This window comes from Petaurus breviceps, unplaced genomic scaffold (assembly GCF_028583685.1).
Source record: "Petaurus breviceps papuanus isolate PSGF00001 unplaced genomic scaffold, PetGlider_PUasm1.0 178, whole genome shotgun sequence".
NCBI classification, from domain to species: Eukaryota; Metazoa; Chordata; class Mammalia; order Diprotodontia; family Petauridae; genus Petaurus; species Petaurus breviceps.
This window is the reverse complement of record NW_027185777.1, coordinates 1,804,789-1,828,566: the sequence shown is the minus strand read 5'-3', so window position 1 is coordinate 1,828,566 and position 23,778 is coordinate 1,804,789. Positions and strand designations below refer to the sequence as shown.

Below are 23,778 nucleotides of genomic sequence, written 5' to 3'. Positions count from 1 at the left end.
TGCATGAAAACATGCTCCAGATCACTAGCAATAAGAGACGTGCAAATCAAAACAGTGCTGAGGCTTTACTTGACAACCCTGCAGATTGGCAGATGTGAAAATAACAGTAACAAGTGGAGCTGTGGATAGTTAGGCACTCTAGGACATTGTTAATAGAGCTGTGAATTGGTTTGATTGTTTCCTGTATCACACAGTCCAGAATTCTGCAAGAAAGTGCTCATGACATTTATACCTTTTGACCCAATACTGGGCATATACCCATGAAGGAAAAAAGGCAGGAACAAAGGTCCCCACAATATTCATAGCAGTACTTTTTGTGATAATAAAGACCTGGAAAAAGAGTAAGTACCCATTGGTGGATAAATGAACAAACTGGAAATGAATCTAATTGAATATTAGTACATGTGAAGAAATGGTGACTGTGAAGACTTCAGAAAAACAAAGAAAGAACTGTATGGCTTGATGAGAGTGAGATAAGTGGGATGCTATTGAAACAGTGGTCTGACAGTGTTAATAGGAATGTCCCAAAGAATGGGTCATGAACTACAGCCCTATCCTCGTTGTAAGAGAACCTGGGGCAATAGTGCTGAATGTCATCTACATTGTCAGATCACAGGATCCCAGAGCTTGCCCTAGCAGGGATCTCAGATCTATGCCATAGGCCCAGAAAGTCTGAATGTTCAAGGTCACGAAGATAGCAGGCTTGGAATTAGAGCCTGGGTCTTTGGACTTAAGCCTCTGCAATTTCTGCTGTACCACAGTACGGTTTTTCTTTATTATAGTGGAGGCTCACTTACTCTAAGGGGTCAGGGGAGAGAGGCTTCGAGGAGAAGACAGGTATTTCCAGAAATGGTTACAATATAAAAATAGGAAGTGTCAATAAAATTTAATTTTAAAAATAAAAACCAACAAAAAGGGAAGTGACAGTGGGAAATTTAAGTGGCTAAAAGAAAATCAGAATCTTATTTATCTTCTCTGTTCCCTCTTAATATTCTCTCAGTTTTATGACCCATATAAACACCTTTAAAAGGATGTATAAAACTGAATAGAATCCTAGTATGTCATATTTAAAATGCTCTGTTAATAACTGGTATAATAAAAAGCTTTCATTTTTTTACCTGCTGAACTAAGCAAAACCTATTAAATGCAAATTAATTTTATATTCGTCTTTTAGTGATTTTAATCATTTTCATGTATCTATTTTTCATGTATTTTAGATTTTCAAACTAAATCTAAAATACTATTATTTTGATCCATTTTTTTCTCATTTATATTATAGCTCATTCACTGAATCACTGACAAATATTGATCATATGCTGAAAACAAAATGTACTGGAAGTTGTCTTCAAAAGACTGAAGATGGTTCAGCAAAGGTATTATATTTTTGCCATCATCTGAGTTGAATATTTTTAAACTTTCTGGACTGTGGATTATTGTAGCACTTCAGGGAAATTAAAGTTCATCAGTGTGGGAACTCAACTACTGACACAGTTTGCATCTCTTCTCTGACCTAATATTTGATCTTTGAGAGTTTCTGTAGTTGAAGAAATATTCACTGAAAAATGATGATGAGGGGCGGCCAGGTAGCACAGCGAGTAAGAGCACTGGCTCCAGTGTTGAGAAGACCTGGAGATCGAATCCCGGGCTCAGACATTTAGCACCCACCCAGAAACACCTGGCCGTGTAACCTTGAGCAAGTTACTTAACCCCAATTGCTTAGGGGCGGCCAGGTGGCTCAGCGAGTAAGAGCGCCGGCTCCAGTGTCGGGATGACCTGGATCAAATCCGGGCTCAGATGCTCAGCACCACACCCAGAAATAATAACTGGCCGTGTAACCTTGAGCAAGTTACTTAACCCCAATTGCTTTAAAAAAAAAAAAGAAAAAGAAAAATGATGATGATAGAGAATTAAATACAGTGACCTCATAATTCAGGATGCATCTGTGTTAAAGATGTGGAAGGATTTATGACTAAAGAATTTTCAAGGTATTTTAGTTGTGCACAACAAGGTCTAAATAAATTATGATCTTTACGTTATACATCCTCAGAATTAGTTCTACCTGTAGTCGGGTATATCAGGTTGTATACCTAAGGCAAATTTTGCCTTTCTGCCCACTTCTCAAAGCTAAATCCAGGCATCCCTGAACTTCAGAAACCCCACTTCTGCAGTAGATCAGATCATATTCAAGATAGGTCTTAGGATTTCCCCAAATGAAAAATGCCTTCATTAAAAAAGTGCCCATCTCCTCAAATGAACCTCAGAACTGATATAGTTCTATAACCTATATATTTGGAGAAGGACAAAAGATAGCCAGACTTTGTGGTGATATTAAAAATCAAAGCATACCCTCTGGGGTACTGATCAAGATTTATATTCTTAAACAGGCTCATTTTCCAAGGCTAGAGGGGAAAATATCCAGTACTTTGTTAGGCCATATTACTGCTAATATCACTACATTTGATACTTGGGGATGTTAAGGCAACTGGCATTTATTCATCTTGTATTTTATTAAGTACATAGTACTCTATGAAATATAGTGGATGTCCCCTGGAGGTGATAGACATACATATGAAACAGTTAAATAACAATACAAGGTAATGTAAGTGCCACCAAGAGACCATAATTATTTATTATCAGACTTAGAGAAATGGGAGACCAAGAGGGATTTTTATCAGTCAGGGAGAACTTTATAGAGAAAGAAAAAGTCCCTATTGAGGAAATAGGACTGGGTATAGACAGGACTGGAGTAACCAGGGAATAGAGGAAAATGAGAAAAAATTAGGAATAGACTAAGCATGGTGGGGTCAGAGGATAGGGAAATAACCAGTTTTGAATTTAACCAATATTTATTTAGTACCTGTAGTGCTCAAGCCACTGCCCTGGGCACTGGGACTACACTAACCTGACTCTCCTGTCTTCTGGACCATGCCTTAGTTCTTCTTTCTCTAAATTTCAGTAAATACTTGCTGAGTACTAAGCATGGATAGATAAGGAGAGCTTCAACTGACACGTTAAGGAATGTCATTTACCATCCATTAGGCAACGACTAGAGGCTTTTGAGCTGGGTATTGATAGGATGACAAAGGTGAGACTGAGCTGACAATGTGCAGGATGGATTAGATAGGGCAGGGCTAGAAGGAAAAAGCCCAGTTAGAAGGCTCTTGTAAGTATGGGGTAATTAGGGGTTTAACTAAGATAGTAATGGTGGATATGGAAAAGAAGGGAGAGAGGCAAGAGTCACTTCAAAGAAAGAACATGATAATACCACATATACAGGATGAAATTAAGGGAAAAGTCAAAAGGTGAGTAAGATTTTGAACCTGTAGTTCAAAAGGAGAGCAGTGACACCAACAGAGACAAGGTAGTTTAGGGAGAAGCCAGACCAGTTTTCAGAGGAGGTCAAGGGAAGGGGCTGATGCTAGTTCTAGACCTCCTGAGGCTGAAATGAACCTAACATTTCTTCTCAGGAGTCCAACATATAGAATTTTTCGGGGATTCATAACTAAGGCAAGAGTCTTTTTTTATAACTAGCAATACATAAATAAGATAAATATAAATGTCATATTTGATTTCTTTCTTTTAGTGTACTAATGAAACTGGAATGAAAGAAGAAATGGCTATTGTTCAGTTATTGGAAAAACAGCACCAAGAAAGGCTAGAAGAAGAAGTGGCTAAGGTTAGTTTACAGTTTTTTTCAGTTGAAACCTTTTTTGACTTTGAAAGCCCAGACTACATAAAACTGAAATTAGTATCATGATCATTAATATCATTACTTCAAATTAATATGTTTGTTGATTGAATTTACATAAGCACCATTTCCAAATTGTCGGTTTCTTACAACAGATGCTGCTTTTAAATTTGCTCTTCTGTTAAATATATTAAATATCCACTGTTTCTCTTTAATATTTTGATGGAGATTAATATGGGTACCCCCTGAAAAGGTACAGGTCACAAGTTTGTCTAGACCTTCTTACCCTATATTGCCCTTGCCCATATCCTCCAGGCATATGATGGGCCTTTCTCTTGATGTTGCATAAATACCAGTGGAGCACGAAGACTGTCCCTTGCTTATCCCATGTCTCTGCTTCTTCATTGCCTTTTCTGTGGCCACAACTTTAATAACATTCTCTATGTATGAAGACAACACTGGTAACCTATCATCAATTGGGCTGGGTTGATTTGTTGTTTCTTCAGTAGTGGGGGTGGATTCACACAGTACTCTCCATTTGTACTTCTTTGGCACCATCGGTTTTATGGGTTAGAGGTCCTGCCCGTGCCATTGAACATGGAGAATCCCTCTGCAGAAATTGAGTACATAACTGACCTCCTTTTCAGAGATCTCCTATATTTCAAAGGAATTGTGTACATGTAAATATGTATGCATACATATTGTCACTTAGATGATCTTGACTTTATAGGAAGATAATTTAAATAGCAAAGTCCTGGTTGGACACTTTAGCTGATAATATATAACTAGAAGGGGAATCATGTTCCTCATTTGCGCTGACCAGAACTCTGAGTAACAAATCATTTCACCAAGAATTTTACTAAGCACCTACCTACCATATGCAAAATATTGTACTAGATAACAGGAATACAAAAGATGCTTTCTTTCCACAAAGAGCCCACATTCTGCTGTGACATACAATGTATGCATACTTCTTTGGAGCATTCTAGGCCTTCATTTGCTATTTGCTGGCCAGCATATAACTTGAGAGAGTAACTAAGGGTGTTGTCATCTCCTTAAATTCTGGTTGTAACTTCTCAGTATTAGAGCATCTAGGCAATTGACAGTTATCAAAATAACCAAACTCCAGTAACACCCAAGGCAGGAATGGGGAACCTGCAACCTTGAGGCCAAATGTGGCCTTCTGGGTCCTTGGTGCAGCCTTTTGACTGAGTCCAAGTTTTCCAGAACAAATCCTTTTATTAAGGGGATTTGTTCTGTGAAATTTGGATTCAGTCAGAGGGCCACACTTGAGGCTCCATGTGACCTCATCCCAGATCTAAGGTAGAGAACATAACGGGGTAGCTTGATGGATGGTGCTAAGATAGTTTATCAGAACCTCTTTTCTTGTCTTAGCTGCCATTATTCAAAATCTGCTTGTATATATTTCATCCTCTGTTTTTTCACATTCCTGCTTAGCTAAAGGACATTTTCTCCCAAAATTTTTGGAAACTACACTTGTTTAATTTCAGGATTTTAGAATTTAGTTGAGCTCATAGATAGAAATCCTTGAGATACATTGCCTAAGGTTATCATGTCAATTCAAATTGCTTGCTAAACTAACTACTCTCTGCTTATGCATTACTACCATGCTACTGGTTAACTTATTTGTGTAGCTCTCCTCCACTTCCTAACCCTTTTTACCCACCTGCTGCTACACTTGCAAAAATGTCACTGACAGATGGTTTTAGGCTGTTTGGATGCTGAACTATAATAACCAAAAGAGTTACATAGTGACATTTACCAGTGCATGATAATATATTGGCACAACCCCTTGCCCCCATCATTTACCACTAATTTGTAAAAGATAAATTCATTCAGACAACCCTAAGCCTAACAGATCATTTCTTACCTACATATGTTGCTGCATGAGTCAAGGAAGTCTTAAATGTATCTCTGAAGGGTTTAATTGAGCTTGGTCTTATTGGATGAACAAGAAAACTGAATTCTAAAGGCAACAAAATGCCCTAAGATACAGACTTTATTACAGAAGTTTAACTGTAGAACAAAGACGTTTTAATTGTATTGCCTTCTGCTTAAAAATGAATACATGTCCATCTAGTTCAGTCTTTATATATGTAGCTACTATAGAGATAGATGTAGCTTACATTTCACTGACATTTGTTCCTTTAATTATGTTGTTCTTGAAAAAGTTATTTAAATTTTCATCTTTTAATAACGTATTTTTCCCTTAACAAATAAATAGTTTTGATAGTGCATTACTACTTTTGTAAACCACGATACCATAATCAAAGGCAAAGGATCAGTTCTCTTTGTTTGGCTAGACCTACAAATATTAGCATTATTTGCTAAAGGTAAAAAGAATAATAACTATAAGACCTATATACATATCATGATATTTTCTCATTTTATATCAAAATGTTGGCTAATCATTTCCAAAAATGGACAGAACCCAAGATTCCCTTGATATGGAGAGAAAACTCCCTCTGCCATTGAAGGTCAGCAATTGCACAGTTTGGAGACAATTTAAAACATGATCACTCTATGTAATAATATTACTAAAACATCACAAAATCAACTGAATCTTAACTTATTTCAGTGGAATAATGCAAATACAGAATTCTCATTAGTTCTATAAATGTTTATTTCTGTAGTCATATATGAGTAACTCCCAAATCAGTCTTAGTCGGAGAAGATATCATACTTATATAATGAAGTCAGCAAATTTATTTTTTAAATTTATCGGTGTTTTACAAAATGCATTGTTTTGGGGGACGGAACCAAGATGGTTGAGTAGAAACAGGACTTCCCCGCCACTCAGGCTTCCACCTTCCCCAACCCATGTAAAAAGGGGACTCTAAACAAACGTTGGAGCTGCAGAACCCACAAAATGACACAGAGAAGCTAACCTCCTACTGAGGACAGCCCGGCAGGCCGGCAGGAATTGGCCATCGCAGTGCTCTGGGAGCCAAGCCCAGCGCCACTCCGAGGCTTTAGCCCCAGGGCAGGCCTGACCAGCCAGCCATAGGGACTTTAGATCAGCAGCAGCTGTGGCCATTTCCAGATTTATTAACACATAGATGCGAAGGACAAAGTGAGAGGTCAGTGCAGTCTGGACTTTGGGACCCAGTAAGTGGAAGTGCATGGCTTTTGCCCCAAGCCGCTGAGACACCGGCACAGCCAGCCAGGGCCAAGTGGCAGCTTCAGCTCCTGGCCTGCAGAGTGTAGAGGGACTAAGCACCAGTCTGAGGGGTAATCGCTCTTGCTTTAACCTTCTTGGATCTGGATTGCAGTCTAGGGTGGAGGTCCTGGGGTGTGTGTCTAGCTTGCCAGAGCATATGGAGACCTCAGAGAGGGCACCCATCTAATACCTCAGGCAACTGAGAAAACCCCAGCACTTGGGACAAAAGCTCTACTGTCTGGTGGCACAGTCACTGTGGCAAAAAGCCCAGGGGTCAAGGGACTGAGGGGCAACATGACCAGGCAAAAGAAACAAAGCAGACACAAGATTCCAACATTAGACTCCTATTTTGGGGACAAAAAGGAACAAAGAATGGAATAGGAGGAAGACAATGAAGTCAGAACTCCTGCACCAAAAGCTTCAAAGGAAAATACGAGCTGGTTACAGGCCATAGAGGACCTTAAGAAGCAGATAAGAGAAGTGGAGGAAAAATTGGGAAGAGAATTGAGAACAATGCAAGAAAATTACGAAATGAGAGTCAACAACCTGACTGAGGAAAATAATACCTTAAAAAGTAGACTAACTCAAATGGCAAAAGAGGCTCAAAAAGGCAATGAGGAGAAGAATGCCTTAAAAAGACAAATTTGCCAGGTGGAAAAAGAATCTCAAAAGCTCAATGAGGAGAATCATTGCTTCAGAATTAGATTGGAGCAAATGGAAGCTAATGACTTTATGAGAAATCAAGATGCTCTTAAACAGATCCAAATAAATGAAAGAATAGAAGGCAATGTGAACTATCTCATGGGAAAAACCACTGACCTGGAAAATAGATCCAGGAGAGATAATTTTAAAATTATTGGACTACCTGAAAGCCATGATCAAAGTAAGAACCTAGAAATCATCCTCCAGAAAGTTCTCAAAGAAAACTGCCCTGATGTTTTAGAACCAGAGGGCAAAATAGAGGTTGAAAGAATCCATCGATCACCTCCTGAAAAAGATCCCAAAAAGAAAACTCCTAGGAATATTATAGCCAGGTTCTGGAATTCCCAGATTAAGGAGAGAATATCACAAGCAGCCAGGAAGAAACAATTTGCATATGTGGAAACAGAATCAGGATAACCCAGGATCTGGCAGCTTCTACGCTGAGGGATCGAAGGGCTTGGAATGTGATATTCCGGAGGTCAAGGGAGCTGGGACTAAAACCAAGAGTCACCTACCCAGCAAAACTGAATATCATGTTTCAGGGGAAAATATGGTCATTCAGTGTAATAGAGGACTTTCAAGCATTCTTGATGAAAAAACCAGAGTTGAATAGAAAATTTGACATTCAGGTACAAGAAGCAAGAGAAGCATGAGAAGGTAAACAGGGAAAAGAAATCATAAGGAACTTATCAAAGTTGAACTATTAACATTCCTACATGGAAAAACAATAATTGTAAGTTATGAAACTTTTCTCAGTAGTTGAAGGAAATATATATATATATATATATATGTATGTATGTATGAGGCTAGATGAGCATATGAATACATATGTGAATGTGTGTATATATGTTTATGGGTATACATAGATAGAGGGCACAGGACCAATTTAACAGGAAGGGATGATACTTAAGGTGAAATTAAGAGGTGAGAGAGGAATATAATGAGAGGCGATAGGGAGAGAGAGAATGGGGTAAACTATCTCATATAGAAGAGGCAAGGGAAAATGGTTACAATGGAGGGGAAGAATAGGAAGGCAAAAGGGAATGGGTCAACCTTATTCCCATTGAATTTTGCTCGAGGAAGGAATGAAATACACACTAAATAGGTTATCTCATCCTCCAGGAGAGTAGGGGAGGATGATGGAAGGGAGGGCAGACTTGGGGCGAGGGAAATTGGAATCACCCACTTTTGAAAAGGGATGGGATCAAAGTAGAGAATAGAACAAGTGGGAGGTGGGATAGGAGGGAGGGAAATATACTCTTTTACAATATATCTACTATGTTATTGTTTTGCATTAGCCACACATGTACAATCTATACTGAACTGCTTATCTTCCCAGTAAGGGTGGGTGACAAGGGAGGAAGGGAATGAATCTGGAATTCAAAATTTTAAAATCAAATATTCAAATGTATATATGTATATATATACACTATTATTAATACTATTTTATATATAATTGGGAAATAAGATATACAGGCACTGGGGCATAGAGATCCACTGGAAAAGTTGAAAGGGGTATGGGAGAAAAATATGGGAGAGAGCAGATTAGAGGAGGGGATATCCTGTGGGACTGCTATTTTTGGGCAGTGGGTAGGGGAGAAATGGGGAGAAAATTTGTAACTCAAATTCTGGCAGAAATGAGTGATGTAAATCAGAAGTTAATAAAGCATTTGAAAAAAAATGTATTGTTTTTACTTCCCAATGATTCCCCTTTATTCCCTCCACCCTTCCTGCTCTTCTCCCGGCACCACCCCCTCCACTCCCGGTCCCTATCCCCCTTTCCTGTTCTCCCACCCCATGGACCTCTTCTGCAAAGCAAAGGTAGATAAATACATTGTCCTGGTTGGATAGGATACACACACCGGTGCTTCCCTCCCGACCTCCCCACCAAGAGGAGGCAGACATGCTTCACTTCTAGTTCATTTGAGTCATTCACCAGCATTCTGATCTTCCAGTATTGTTTTCCTTTACATTATCATGGTCATTGTGTTCCTTTGTGTCTTAGATCTGCTCTCTTTTCTGTATCCATTCATATAAGACCTCCCAAGTTTCCCTGAAAATTAGCAGATTTCTTTTAACCTTTGTTAGAAATTATTAGAGTTAATGCAAAATAAACTACATTTAGCTTTATCGTAGCCAATAAAGTAATTAACACTTAATCATTTAAACAAAATTACTGCCTTGATTTTTGATTTGCTCCTGAAAGTATAAATCATCTTTACAACTTCATTGGGGTTTTTTTGGACTTAATTTTAATTAAAAGTTTTCTTGAAGATTGTTTCAGATTATAATTTCTGAAGCTGCTTGCATGTTCTGTCTCTAACTGGTTCTTTCAAATTTTCCATAGGTCATTGTGTCAATGAGTATAGCATTTGCTCAGCAGAGTGAAATAGCAAGACTTTCTAGGCAAAAGGAGGATGTTGCATCAGTGACACAAGAAATTGCCTGTTCACAGCAAGAGTCTTTTGCGACTGATGTGAAACCTTCTCACAGTGAGTTTAGCACACAGGCTTTTGAGGCAGAAGAAATGAAATTTAAAGAAATAAAACCACTTAGCAAAGAGTTGAGTGAAGAAGAGTCCAAGGAAAATCTTGAGAGCACATTTGAATTGAAGAACCAAGAACTGGATTTTTCAAGAGAAATTTTCTCCCCAAACAGAGAGTTTCTTTTTGCAGAACATGTAAGTATATGCGTCCTTAAGTATGAAAAGAAATCATCTTTTGTTTTTAGTATTTCTGTTTTTATTCAGATTTTCAGTAGTACAGACAGTATAAATGAACATCCTAGCATTGCTGACTAGGTGGTCTAGTGGCCTTCCTTTCATGCTGTGATCATTTGAGTAGTTTTTTCTTCTTCTCCTTAAACTTTTCACTCTATGGACTGCTTCTGGAGAGAACTAACACGTAGTAGCCCCCATGTCTCTGCATACTCACTTTTCACTTTACCCTAAGCCTGGACCAGGCCTGAGGTGACAAACCTTAAGGTGGTAAGGAAAGAGAAGGGATAAGGAGACCTGAAGTCTCTTCTTTCCTTCCTAAACCCCATCCTCTTTTTCCCCCTAGTCCTAGACCTAATCTTATATAATATTTTTAACCACCACGCCTCACACATATCCCCACATAGCACACAATTTACTTTCCCCAAAGATTCCACCAGACCATTCACCCACCCAATTCTTAACATAAAATGCCTGGAGCAACCCAAATCTCTTCCTATGAAATATGCATGAATTTTATTTTATTTCCTTGGATGCCCAGAGATCCTGTTATTACCTGTATGCCTACCTTTCCTAATATTAATAAGTTCTATGAAAATGCCATGTGAGATAAAACAACATTATAGGGGGCATAAAGGAGTTATGCTATAAATGTGTGATCAGCTGAACAATATTATAACAGGGTTTCACAACTTTATGGTATGGCTTGGTTATAGTATATGAGAATGTTTTTAAAATTATGTCAGTTGGTATAACTTTATGTGGGATATACTTGTATTTAAAGGGATTAAGCTTTAAAAGGGATTGTTTTTTGAAGAGTATTATTTAGGATTGAGCCATTTAACTCCCTTTCATCATTATTATTTCCAAAAACCCTTGAAAAACCTCAGAAGCACAGTGTGCTTTCTTCAGGGAGTATAATAGAAGAGAAGCTAAGAAACTTCATTCTTTTCCAAGAAACTTCATTTTTTTCCATAATGGACCAGGAAGGAGAAAAGTTCCTCTCAGAAGCCAGGCCTAGTGGCAGTGTAAAATATAGGACAGTCCCTGGGTTTCTCAGAAAAATAGAATGAGAATGACTTAGGGCACTGGACCAAGACTATATGGGACACTAAATCTCTAGAGCTCCTTAATCCCAAACCCTTGAACAAAAGTGAGGAACCTGGGGTCTCAAGGCCACCTGTGGCCTTCTAGATCCTTACATGCAGTCTTTTGACAAAGTCCAAGTTTTACAAGATAAATCCTTTTATTGAGGGGATTTGTTCTGTGAAATTTGTTTCTGGTCAAAGGGACCGTAGTTGGGGACCTAGAGGGCCACATGTGGCCTTGAGGCTGCAGGTTCCCTCCCTGCCCTTGGAGCTACCATCTTTAGACCTCATGTACACTTAGCCAAGTGCCTCACCTTTCCCCGTACTCTTAACTCTAGAAGCCCTGTCCCCTGAAAGTTAGCACTGGGACATCTAATTCCTCAATTTGGAGGTCCTTCAAATAATAGCAGGTCTCCAAACTTGTTATGTTAGACATGAGTTACAATTTTGTCTCTTCAGGTGGCTAAAAATATTAAGAAAAAAAACAACTGTTACTGTTCATACAATACTTTCTTGAGGTTAAAAGTGAGTGGGGGGGAGGGGCGGCTAGGTGGCGCAGAGCACCAGCCCTGGAGTCAGGAGGACCTGAGTTCAAATCCCGCCTCAGACACCTAACACTTACTAGCCCGGAGACCTTGGGCATGTCGCTTCACCTCAATTGCCCTCCAAAAAGCAAAAAAAAAAAAGTGAGTGGGGGACTGATGTATCTAACCTTTACTATCCACATTTTCATCATGGTAACTTCCTGTGATGTGTCGGACTCAGGGGGATGGGTAAACCTCACCACCTCTATTTTATTACCTCTTTATTAGCACACCAGCCTTCTCTGGAATATTTAGTGGCAGGCAGAAGATCGATTTTCAGGTCTGGGTATGAAGGGGAATTCTGTTACACATCTGCAGCATTTGAAGCCCTTCAGGGTCTAGCTCTAGCCAGCCTTTCCAGGCTTAGTTTATGCTCCTCTCCTTCACATGCTTGCATTCCCGCCATATGCAGTCCCTATGCCTACATCTAGGCATGTGCTGCAGTCTTGGGGTGTGCTCCCTCCTGACCTCTGCTTCTTGGAATTCTCATGTGCCGCCTCCTAGGAGTTCTGTCCACATCTCCCTAGTCATTAGGGTTATCTGGAACCTGCTTATTTGCTTGGCATGGTGTATCGGGCCCTGTAGAATGGGAACCCTCTGAGTTACGGATTCTTTTTCATTGTTGTGCTTTTATATCTGGTGCCTAGAAAATGACAGGACGTATTCAGTGTTTAATAAATTGAGCTGAATGTTGTAGAGTGCATGGGGTGCTGATTACAGTTACTCTCATACATGTAATATCATGTTACTTTTGCATAGTATGATGTTATTCACAGCGTACGATGAGTCAAGATGGTAGTCCCTGGATTCTAGAAACTCATTAAAAAATAGCTTATTTCATATTATTTGTTCCCAAAACTATGTCAGAAGGGATAGTGGAGCTGCAAACTGACTTGTCTGAGAGCGATCTTGAGAGATAAACTCTCCAAGCATTTATTAAACACCTATGATGTGTCAGGTACTGTTCAAAGCTCTGTGTATACAGAGAAAGGCAAAGACAGGCTCTGCCCTCCTCGAGCTCAGAGTCTAATGAGGGAGACAGTATGCAAACAACTATATCCAAACAAGCGCTGTAGAAGACGAATTGGAGATGCTCAGCACAGGGAAGGTTTTCATCTTACTCCTTCTCTAAGACTAGATTATATCCAGGCTAACTCGGGTGGCTAACTCCACTGCTTTGAAAATAATACAGACCAAGGAAGGTCATTCTTTTCATATTAATTTGGGACTGTTATTATTATGGCATGCTGCTTTGTTTTCCTTTGCAGGTAAAAATGTTTTGTTTTGATATATCTTTAGAGGAAACTTAGAGGGTAAAGAACTAGAATGAGTTTCACATTCATTTAAATGTGGGAATGCCTACACATTCTCAATACACTGAAATAAATTACAGTTGCAAACTGATGTTAAATTGTATAGATCCAGGATGAGATTTTGGCATCAGACACAGACACTTGCAGGCAGCTGATGGCACCTGAGGAGCAGTTGGAAGACCTGAGGCAGGAGTTGGTGCGGCAGTACCAGGAGCACCAGCAGGCCACCGAGCTGTTGAAGCAGGCTCACATGCACCAGATGGAGAGACAGCGGGAAGACCAAGAGCAACTGCAGGAGGAGATCCAGAGACTGCACAGGGAGCTCGCCCAGGTACGTGTCCGTGGTGCAGTGGGAGGAGAAGCGGCTTTGTGCACAGCCTGGTTCTTCAGGGTGCAGCGGGAGCTGTGGTTTTGCCAAGTTTCTAACGAACTATTCAAGGAGAAGATCTCATCATGCATTTTAGGGAGGCTTTCTATGGCCTCTCCTGGAAGTCCACTGTTATATCCCAGAGGTTCTTTCATCTTGTTTGTAGGGCATTTTTATCACTGACTTGATGGTCCAAGGATTGGTTTTGCCCCATTTGTTTTTTGTTTATCCTGGAGTGATATAATCTGCATATGGCTTCATTGTGTTTTGCCATGTTCTCCATGTGCGTAGGTCTAACTGGGCACCAAAGAGATAGACCTCTTTCCTGCTATCTGACTAATTACCAGTAGACTCTCTCAAAGGTGGCATGTTTCCAGAACTCTCTCTAAGGGAAGATCTCATTTTGATTCTAGAAACAAATTTATATCATATTTCTAAACCTTTCCTGACTGAAAATTTATGTACTTTGCTTGGAGTTTGGGAGCTGGGTTCTTGTAAATTTCTGTATGGAAAAGCATACTCACAAAATCAATGGAGAACACACAATAGACGAAAACACTATCAATAATTACCAATTATCAGTTAGAAGTATCAGTAATCCCTGGAGGAAAAGAGCTCCGAGCCTTCTTGAATTTAGATTTGTGTGCTTAAAAAAAAGACAAATAACCAGATAATTTTTTAAGATATTCTGTCAAATGTAATGATAGAAGTATTTTTTGAAGTATAGAATATAACATTGAAGTATTATACCTGATGAATCAACTTTTCTCCATTGCATTTTGTGAATTTAAATTTCTGATTTTTTCAATGCAAAATTACTCTTAAAAATCATATTTGAAAGGCTTATTCAAGTCCTAAATATTTAAGTGAAACTAACATTTTTTTAAAAGTGAAAATTTTGCATTGAAAGCTATGAATACTTTTAACCCCTTGAAGTGGGATGGAATTACGCAGGTCTCTTAGTTCTATGGGTTAAAAGACATTAATCATTCAATCAGTAAAAATTTATTAAATGCCTGATATATGCTAGGCATTGTGTGAAATGCTGGGACATCTGCTTTAATAGTCCTGATTTCTCTTCTTCCCTTCCTATCGCAAACAATATTCTCTTATGACCTTTTCTCTTATTTAGAGTGCTTCAATAGATAATGAAAACCTGGTTACAGAGAGAGAGAGGGTGCTTTTAGAGGAGCTGGAAGCCCTAAAGCAGCGATCATTAGCTGGAAGAGAGAAGCTGTGTTGTGAGCTGCGCAGCAGCTGTACGCAAACACAGGTAGCGTGGATATGGACTTGGGCCGGCCTGGCCGCAGCGCCCTGGCTAGGCATCAGCATTTGTTTGTCCTCTTCAGGCTTTGGGTTCTGCTTCCTCGTGCAGGCTTGAATGCAAGGTTACAGGAGCCCAGATGCCTTGCATGCCACGTCAGGTGAAAGGCCTCTCTGGGGACCCAGGAGCCTTGTGACCATCTTTATCAGAATGTGTGTGTGTGTTGCATCCATGATCTTTTTTCACTTATATGTTCCAGTGTTTTGTCATTTCTTGATAATACATTATCTCTTGATAAAGTCTAGTTAAATATTATTTCAAATAGTATCTAATTTGTACATAAACTTTTTAGTTTCACTTTGTAACTAAGCGGAAGAATGACTTGTCATTTCCAAAATGATTGGATTTTTGTTTCTCTTATCCTCCCTGCCTTTACAAAAACTAACGCAGGATGAAAGTGAGAACCAGGTAGTCGAAGAACAACAGATCTTTCAAGAAGAATTGGAAGAGAACCCTCAAACTGTGTCTCCTGACATTCTCTCTAAAGAAAGGTATAGAAGATGTGTGTATAGTTTTGTAGTTTGCTTTATTTTTTGAATGATTATTTTGTTTATATTAAACTACTTAGTGATAGCACTATGGCCTTGCTGATATTTTATATTTTGTCTAAGAAGCAATGTGTTCTTTATGCAACAAAGCTATCAGTATGTATGAAGAGAAGTGCCAGGTTTTCTGCAAGTTACATTAGACAAAAATGATAAGAGCCCTCACAGAATCCTAGATCTGGAGTCAGAGAACCTGCTTCTGGTACTTAGTGCCTTTGTGCTCTCAGGCAGGAGACTGGATCTCAGTTTCCTCATTTGAAAAACTAAGGAATTGGACCAGATGGCTTTGAAGGCCTCTCCTAGCTCTAAATCTGTGATCCTAAAACCACCCTTTTTTTGGCATTCTCATTACTTAGAATTCTTGTCTAGCTTCACAACTTTACATACCATTTCACTACAACAAAAATACTGTTGTAGTGATTCAGTACAGAACATTTCATTATTTAATGTATATAGAGATGCATCACAGAATATTTCTTTCCTGGTTTTTTCATATTCAAAATGTGTAATTATTACTTAATATTTGTTCCTTTTAGTCTACTGCACAGTGTACAAAAATATTTAACTTATGTATTAGTACAATTTAAAAAACTGAGCCATGTCAAGCAATTTTCTTGTTTCACCTATTTATATAAATATTGTAAATTAGTTGTTACAGACATTTTATAGTATGAGTACAAAGTATAAGACATTTATGTGTTATTGAAGAATTTTTAAATGACATTTAAATCTATTGTTATTCAAGTGAATATAAATTATGCAATTTTAAACTAAAATTAATGTCTACTAACTTCATTTCCTCCCTTCCCAACTCCCGTAATTGCCTACCCTCTTGTATCCTCCTAATCCCTTTCCTCAGCTTGCATGGAGGCATTTGGCCCCTAAGATTTTGGCTCCCCCATTGGATCCTCAGTATGGCGCACAATCAGTGTGGAGCTCAGACAAGAAAAACAGTGTATGAAAACTAGAGTTTCCATAGAAATATAAAATAAAATGATTTATTTTATATTCATTTTATAATCAGTAGACTTGGTTACTAAATGTTTAATAGTTGTAGGAATTTGGATAATAAGTAGTTTTGACAGTTTTTATTTGTTTTTCTGATTATACATTAAGACAGTTACTTTTGTTTATTCTTAAGGAACCTTTAGAAATAAGTAATTTTTCTGATGGGGTAAATTTACCCCTTTTGTGTTGGTAGTAAAGTTTAGAAATTAAGAAAAATGAAATGAGAATTCATAAGTGATCTTGATTTTAATTTTTCAATGTTCAGGTAGGCATCCAGTCAGAGAATATGATTTACATATGCATTTAGCATGAACACAATTCATTTAACAGAAACTGAAGGGAAATTTTCTAATTTATCACTCTGAAAATGCTATATGCCTGATATGTCGTTTACAAGTGTCTTGGTAGTGAACTCATATAGGATGAGGTTATGAAAAAAATCGTTTCAGAGACATACTATCTACTAAGAAATCCCGTCAGTTAACCTAAACAGGTGTGCATATAGAACTATAAATAAAATGTAAGAAGAAACACTAGAGTGTCTCTGAACTTAGCTGCTAGAAACAATCAGTTATTAAAGAATTTTATCAGTTAAGTCTCCTATCATTCATTGCATTTGGAGAAGCTGTTATGAAGAGATCAGAAGTGTTTCGTGTTTTTTTGATGGGGGTCAGTGTCCTATTATCTCTGCTCAGTTATGACCATCTTAATCCAGCCCCTGCAAAGCCAGAGTTTTTAGAAATCTGAACTATCACCCCTAGAGAAGCACAAAAAGAGTGTAAGAGGGGTTTTTTTTGAGTGGGAGACTGTTTTTCAAGTGGGTACCCCTAAAGTCTTCTTTGTAAGCTTTCAGGCATAAGAATATAAATACTTCATTTGCTTCCATTCAATGAAATACAAATTTTTCATGCATCTCGAAACATTATAATTAATTGACCCAAATCACTTTGTTAAAAGAATCAGTTAAAATGTAAATGTCAAAAGGCTTCACTATAAATGAGAGTTTTGTAGATCATTTAAGGGAAATGACTACATGCTGGTTTATACTGTAAAAATTAATGAGTTTCCTTATGGATATTTACTGCACTTTCTGTATATGATGCTTATGACAAGTAGAGTAAAATAATCTAATTCATCATTGTTTACATATATAGATATGCTCTCCAGAAAGCTAATAACAGACTCCTAAAGATCCTCTTAGAAGTTGTAAAGACAATAGCAGCTGTTGAAGAAACAATTGGCCGTCATGTTCTTGGTATTTTGGATCGGTCTAATAAAGGTCAGTCTTCAGCCAACATCATTTGGAAGTCAGAGTCAGAAGGAACAGGGAAGCCCTGCATCCGTGAGGAGGACAGAGAAGGTACTGGTTTTCTAGAATCTTAAAGTCATTTTCATTGATAAACATCTACTAAATATCTACTAGGTGAAAGTCTTTATTGGTGAGCTGTCAAAGTGCCTGCCACCACAGAAGGCCCCCAAAATCAACGTAAAGAGCTGTTCTTCTAAATACATTCTTTTTTTTTTTGTCTTTAATTATTTATTAAGTGAAAATAGGTCCAAAAAATGTTAAATTTTCAACATGAGCCAGCGTGTGCTTTTTCAGGTTCAGACGATCCCATTTGTGGATTACTCAGGCTCCTGGGGGCTTCTCCTAGGTTCTGCTGCTCATCTTTTTGGCCATCTCAGGGCAAATTAGCACATCTTTTAACTTCTTGAGAAAAAACACTTTTGAAAGTCATATACATATTTCATTAAATTACGCGGTAATATTCTTTTTATTTAACTGTCCCAGAACTGTTTTACTGAAGATCTCTGGTCACCGAATCAAGTCCAATATTTCAGGACAATAGGAATGATAACCACCAGCAAAAGGATAACAGCTACCAGAGCCATGATGGCCTTCATTTTGCATCCACGCCACCACATTTGTCTGCGAAGCTGTTTAGATCTGTTTCTAAAAGCTGTTGCATTATCTGATAAGCTTTCTGATTTGTCTTGTAGTTCATCCAGTCTCTCTCCTCTTTCAATCACTTTTGTAATATTCTCTTGCATGACATCAATTACTTCATCCACCTGATTCTGTACATGCCTAATTTTGTCATTCCGAGGTCCAAATTTTGGTCCAGATGGGCCACTTAGAAAAAAATCCTCTTCATCTGAATCTTCTTCCAAAAGATTTCTCCTTTCACTTTTCATGGAACCAGTGACATCATCATCATTTAGGTGGCGCTTGAATTTAGGAGGCATCTTTATTATTCAAAAAGTTGTTTTCCTTTTCCCAACTTTAAGCGGCAGATATAAACCACCTGGGCATCCGCCAGGAAGCTTCTGGTCACCCCTTGGAGCCGGGCCGGGCCGGGCCCAACAGGGCAGAACTGGATGGGGGGAAGGAAGGGGAGGAAGGAGAAAGGGGAAAGGGGGAGGGGGAAATGACCGTGGACCCTAAATACATTCTTAAAAGTATTTCAGAGTTAGCACTTAATTACCATCAGAGTGCTTATCTGTTTAAGTCTGCCTCCAACCATACACTCCTGGAAGGTCAGCAGGACCCCTGAACGAGAGAAGTTGCTGTGGTCAAATTCTCAACAAGGGACAGAAAACATCCATCTCCTTGCCCTGTTCTATCTCTCCTTCTCCTTCTCTCCATTATATTCCTCTCCCACCTCTTAATTTTATTTTTTAGATATCCCTTCATATGCAACTGATCCTGTGTCCTCTGTCTATGTATACATGTACACACATATACACACTATATACACACTCACGTATATATTTATACACACCTGCACCCTCCTATACATACATATAGATGGATGTATACATATATATATATATATTCCCTTCAACTATCCTCATACAGAGAAAAGTCTCATGAGTTAGAATTATCGTTTTTCCATATAGGAATGTAAGTAGTTCAGCTTAATAAGTTCCTTATGATTTCTTTTTCCTGTTTACCTTTTCATACTTCTCTTGCTTGTATTTGAAATTCAGATTTTCTGTTCAGCTCTGGTTTTTTCATCAAGAATGCTTGAAAGTCCTCTATTTCATTGAATGATCATATTTTCCCCTGAAACATTATACCCAATTTTGCTGCGTATGTGATTCTTGGTTTCAATCCTAGCTCCTTTGACCTCTGGAATATCATATTCCAAGCCCTTTGATTCCTTAATGTAGAAGCTGCTAGATCCTGTGTTATACTGATTGTGTTCCCACAATACTCAAATTGTTTCTTCCTGACTGCTTGTAATATTTTCTCCATGACCTGGGAACTCTGGAATTTGGCTATAATATTCCTGGAAGTTTTCTTTTTGGGATCTTTTTCAAGAGGTGATCAGTGAATTCTTTCAATTTCTATTTTGCCCTCTGGTTCTAGAATATCAGGGCAATTTTCCTTGAGAATTTCCTGAAGGATGATTTCTAGGCTCTTGTTTTGATCATGACTTTCAGGTAGTCCAATAATTTTAAAATTATCTCTTCTGGTCAGTATTTTCCAGATCAGTGGTTTTTCCAGTGAGATATTTCACATTGTCTTCTATTTTTTTCATTTTGATTATAGTATCTTGATTTCTCATAAAGTCATTAGTTTCCATTTGCTCCAGTCTAATTTTGAAGGAATTATTCTCTTCAGTGAGTTTTTGAAATTCCTTTTCCATCTGGCAAATTTGGCTTTTTAAGGCATTCTTCTCATTGGCTTTTTGGGCCTTTTTTGCCATTTGAATTAGTCTATTTTTTAAGGTGTTACTTTCTTCAGTCAGGCTGTTGACTCTCTTTTCATGATTTTCTTGCATCCTTCTCCTTTCTCTTCCCAGTTTTTCCCCTGCTTCTCTTACTTGATTTTTAAAATCCTTCTTGAGCTCCTCCATGGCCTGCAACCCATTCATATTTTTCTTGGAAGCTTTTGATGCAGGAGCTTTGACTTTGTTGTCTTCTTCTGGTTCCATGTTTTGATCCTTTTTGTCCCCAAAAAATATTCTGTGGTCTGATTGTGCTTCCTCTGCTTGTTCGTCTTACCAGCCAGTTATTTGACTTTTGAGCCTTTGCCACAGTAGAATTCTGCTTCCACAGTGGAGAAAGCTGTGTCCCAGGTTGCTGGGGTTTTTGCTGTTGTCAGAACTGTTGCCAGAGCTGTGAGAAGGGCTCCCTCTCTACAGCCACCACCAGATCTGGGACAGTGATGTTCCTCACCCCAGGACCACCACCCAAGACTGTGACCCAGATCCAAACAGATCAAAGAAAGAGGGATTACCCTCTGAATAGTCAATTGGTACCCCTACGATCTGCAGGCCAGGAGCTCTGGAGGCAACCACAGGGCAGCAACTGCAGCTGCTGTGCCTTCACCACTTCTGCCACCCCAGGGCAGGGATCAGACAGTGCTTTTGTCTCACCCAGTTCCAACAGAGTTTCCCACTGACCTTTTACTTTCTCTTTGGTATTAATGGGTTGAGAAGTCTGGAAACTGCCATAGCTGCTGGTAATTCACTCTCCTGAAGTCTGCTCCAGCCAGTCTGGGCCACTGGTCGGGACTGCCCCAGATCTGGGACTGCGGTTCGTGTGGGACTGCGCTTGACTGCCAGCTCAGTGCAGTAGAACCTTCCTATTGGCCTGCCAGGCTGCCTTCAGTGGGAGATTTGTTTCTCTCTGTCACCTTGTAGGTTCCGTAGCTCTAAAATTTGTTTAGAGTCATTTTTTTATAGGTATTGGAGGTGGTTGGAGTGGGAGCTCAGCAAGTTCCTGCTTTTACTCCACCATCTTGGCTCTGCCCTGACAGTGACTATTTTCATCTACAAGTTCTCACATTTAATTTAAGTTATACTTAAACATTTCCTTAAAGTATTATTTTTGTCCACTACTTTTTTATGGGTGCCCATTGTCAGTTTACCATATGTCAGCCACTTGTTTTATGTGTTCTCTATACACATTTAATCTAATTAAATAAATCCAAGAATCTGTTTTGAACACATCCTCTAATTATTGTCCAGCTCTGCAGAAATAACATCTTTCCTTTTTTCCCCCTCTTTTTCATTGTTGAGGTTCAATTCAGTTCACCAAGGAGTTTATATTCTAATGGATAAAACATATAAACAGATAAGCAAATATGAGGTAATTTGGGAAAGGAAAAAAGCATTAACAATAAGGGAAATTAGGAAGAGGTTTTTCTCAACCAGTACCTGAGTAAAACGGAAGAAAGCTAAAGATCCTCAGAGTCAGGGAAGGATGTTGCACTTTTCAGGTGAGAGAACCAGTCTCTGCCAGATCAGAGAGTCTAGTTACAGAAGAGAGTCTGCATGCAGGCAATGGCAATCTGGCTAGAGCAGGGTTTTGTGCAGGAAGCAAGTCATAAAATAGGCCTGGAAAGGCAAGTGAGAGCAGGATTGTGAAGAATTTTAAGAGCTACACCAAGGATTTTATATTTTGTTCTAGAGATGATGGGGAAGTGTGCCAGGTTCTTGAGCAAAGGACTGACATGAGAGAGGCATCGTGGTATTGTGATGTGGTACAAAGAGTATTCGATACAGAGGTCAAGGTCACAAACCCTGATTCTGCTGCTTACAACAGATGGGGTGTTGAGTGACAGGTCCCCGAACCTTTCTGATGCTCAATTTTTAACATCAACTCATCTAATCCTTTAAGAAAACTTTCTGTTTTGGGCTGTTGTATTTTTAATAGAACCCCTAAATGTATGTTCAAAATATTCATCTGATAACTTTGTTTTATTTTTTTAATATGTTTTTGGTTCTAAATTCTTCCTTTATCCTTATATCTGACAGGTAAACTATTTCATGCTCTCCTCTCTCCTTATGTGTATGTAAATCATGTACCCATATTGACTTTATCTTGGTACATGGTGTGAGCTGTTAGTCCATACCTCTTTTCTGCCATACTGGTTTTTGGTGTTTTTCCAGCAGTTTTTGTCAAATAATGAGTTTTTGTCCCAAAAGTTTGGGGTCCTTGGGTTTATCATGTACTAGATTACTATGGTCATTTATTACAATGTATTGTGCACCTAACCTATTCCACTGATCCACCACTCTATTTCTTAGCCAGTACCAGATTGTTTTGAATACTGGGTTTTGGATAAGACATTTTCTTAGGTTGCTAATTGGGTTAATGAAATACCTTCTCATCTGTCTTTTGATATGACTTGTTAGCAAAGGCCTCTATACTTGTGAACTACCAGCTTTCAAGACTGAGCTTGTTCAGACTTTAAATGACCTATTGCTGTTTAAAAAATAATTGATTTGTTAATGTTTGCATCCTCACAGCAATAATTGGTTGGACTGTGTGCAAAGAGAGATTTAGGGCCACTGGGACATCACTGAATCTTCATCTAGGTTTATATGACTGAGGTATCTGAGAATCCAGGGAAAAGCGAGTCCACTACAGAACTGTGCTAGGCTTGGTCAGTAGAATTTTTTTCCTCCCGATGGGAGAAATCTAGTTCTGATTTCCAGCCAACATAACTATCTTTCAAGGAGGAGCTGTGCTGTAGCAGAAAGAATGCTGAGGTCTAGTCGCATGACCGTGAGCAAGTCTTTCCATTTTTGGAGATCCTTGAGAAGTGCACTTTTACACTCTGGTCTGAGACCAGCTTGAATGTGAGACCTGGCATTGAAGCGGGGCCATTGTGAATGTAAAAGCCAGTCCTTGGAGATAGGTTCTTCTCATCCTCTGCACTGCTGAGAATCTCTAAGCAGTTGCAGTAGGAGCAACACCCAAATGTGTTGGCTGGTCCCAGAGACTCTGCTAAGGAGTGAACTGGATGCACGGGTCTATGAGCCATCAGCATCAGGATAATAATTAAGGCCGTGTAAGTGGTGAAGTCATGGAGAAAAAGAGATGAGGACCAAGGAGTGAGTCGTTGGGTGCACTCACGTTTAGAAGGGTTAAAGAAGTGAGGTGATCACCCAGCCGATAAAGGAAGGATTGGAACCAGGTCTTTTTGTGCCTGCTCTGCCATGCTCCTGCTGAGGATGTGAAGGGCGGTCATGAGGAAGGGAGATTAGATAGATATGTTCTCCTTGGGTTCTTCCCACTGAACCACAACTGCCTCCCATAGCTCAGTCTATCACAGATGTTAGATGCATATTCTCACTAATGGCACTCATATTCCATAGCAGGAATGGGCACCTTGCACTGTAATTTTCTGTCATAGAAGGCACACACATGCTTTACTAATTTTGAATACATATAGTCAACTTATATTGTCTAGGAAACAGGAAGAGTATAGATTTATTAAGTTCAGTTATATTAGAAATTCTGTT

The 23,778-nt window shown here is 38.9% G+C and overlaps 1 protein-coding gene and 1 pseudogene across 10 annotated transcripts in view; one reads left to right on the top strand and one right to left on the bottom strand.

Moving 5' to 3' along the window:
- AKAP9 (A-kinase anchoring protein 9) overlaps positions 1 to 23,778 on the top strand; it is a 192,806-nt gene that overhangs the window by 96,239 nt on the left and 72,789 nt on the right. For 9 of the 10 annotated variants that reach the window (XM_069086173.1, XM_069086172.1, XM_069086176.1 and 6 more), the window contains 7 exons: positions 1,280 to 1,373; positions 3,584 to 3,676; positions 9,919 to 10,251; positions 13,379 to 13,603; positions 14,772 to 14,912; positions 15,354 to 15,454; positions 17,671 to 17,876. In XM_069086173.1, coding sequence (XP_068942274.1) covers positions 1,280 to 1,373; positions 3,584 to 3,676; positions 9,919 to 10,251; positions 13,379 to 13,603; positions 14,772 to 14,912; positions 15,354 to 15,454; positions 17,671 to 17,876 — 1,193 coding nt within the window. The remainder of the gene's footprint in view (positions 1 to 1,279; positions 1,374 to 3,583; positions 3,677 to 9,918; positions 10,252 to 13,378; positions 13,604 to 14,771; positions 14,913 to 15,353; positions 15,455 to 17,670; positions 17,877 to 23,778) is intronic. The other variant, XM_069086171.1, reaches the window with a different exon arrangement.
- LOC138159749 (vesicle-associated membrane protein 4 pseudogene) lies at positions 18,209 to 18,872 on the bottom strand (annotated as a pseudogene).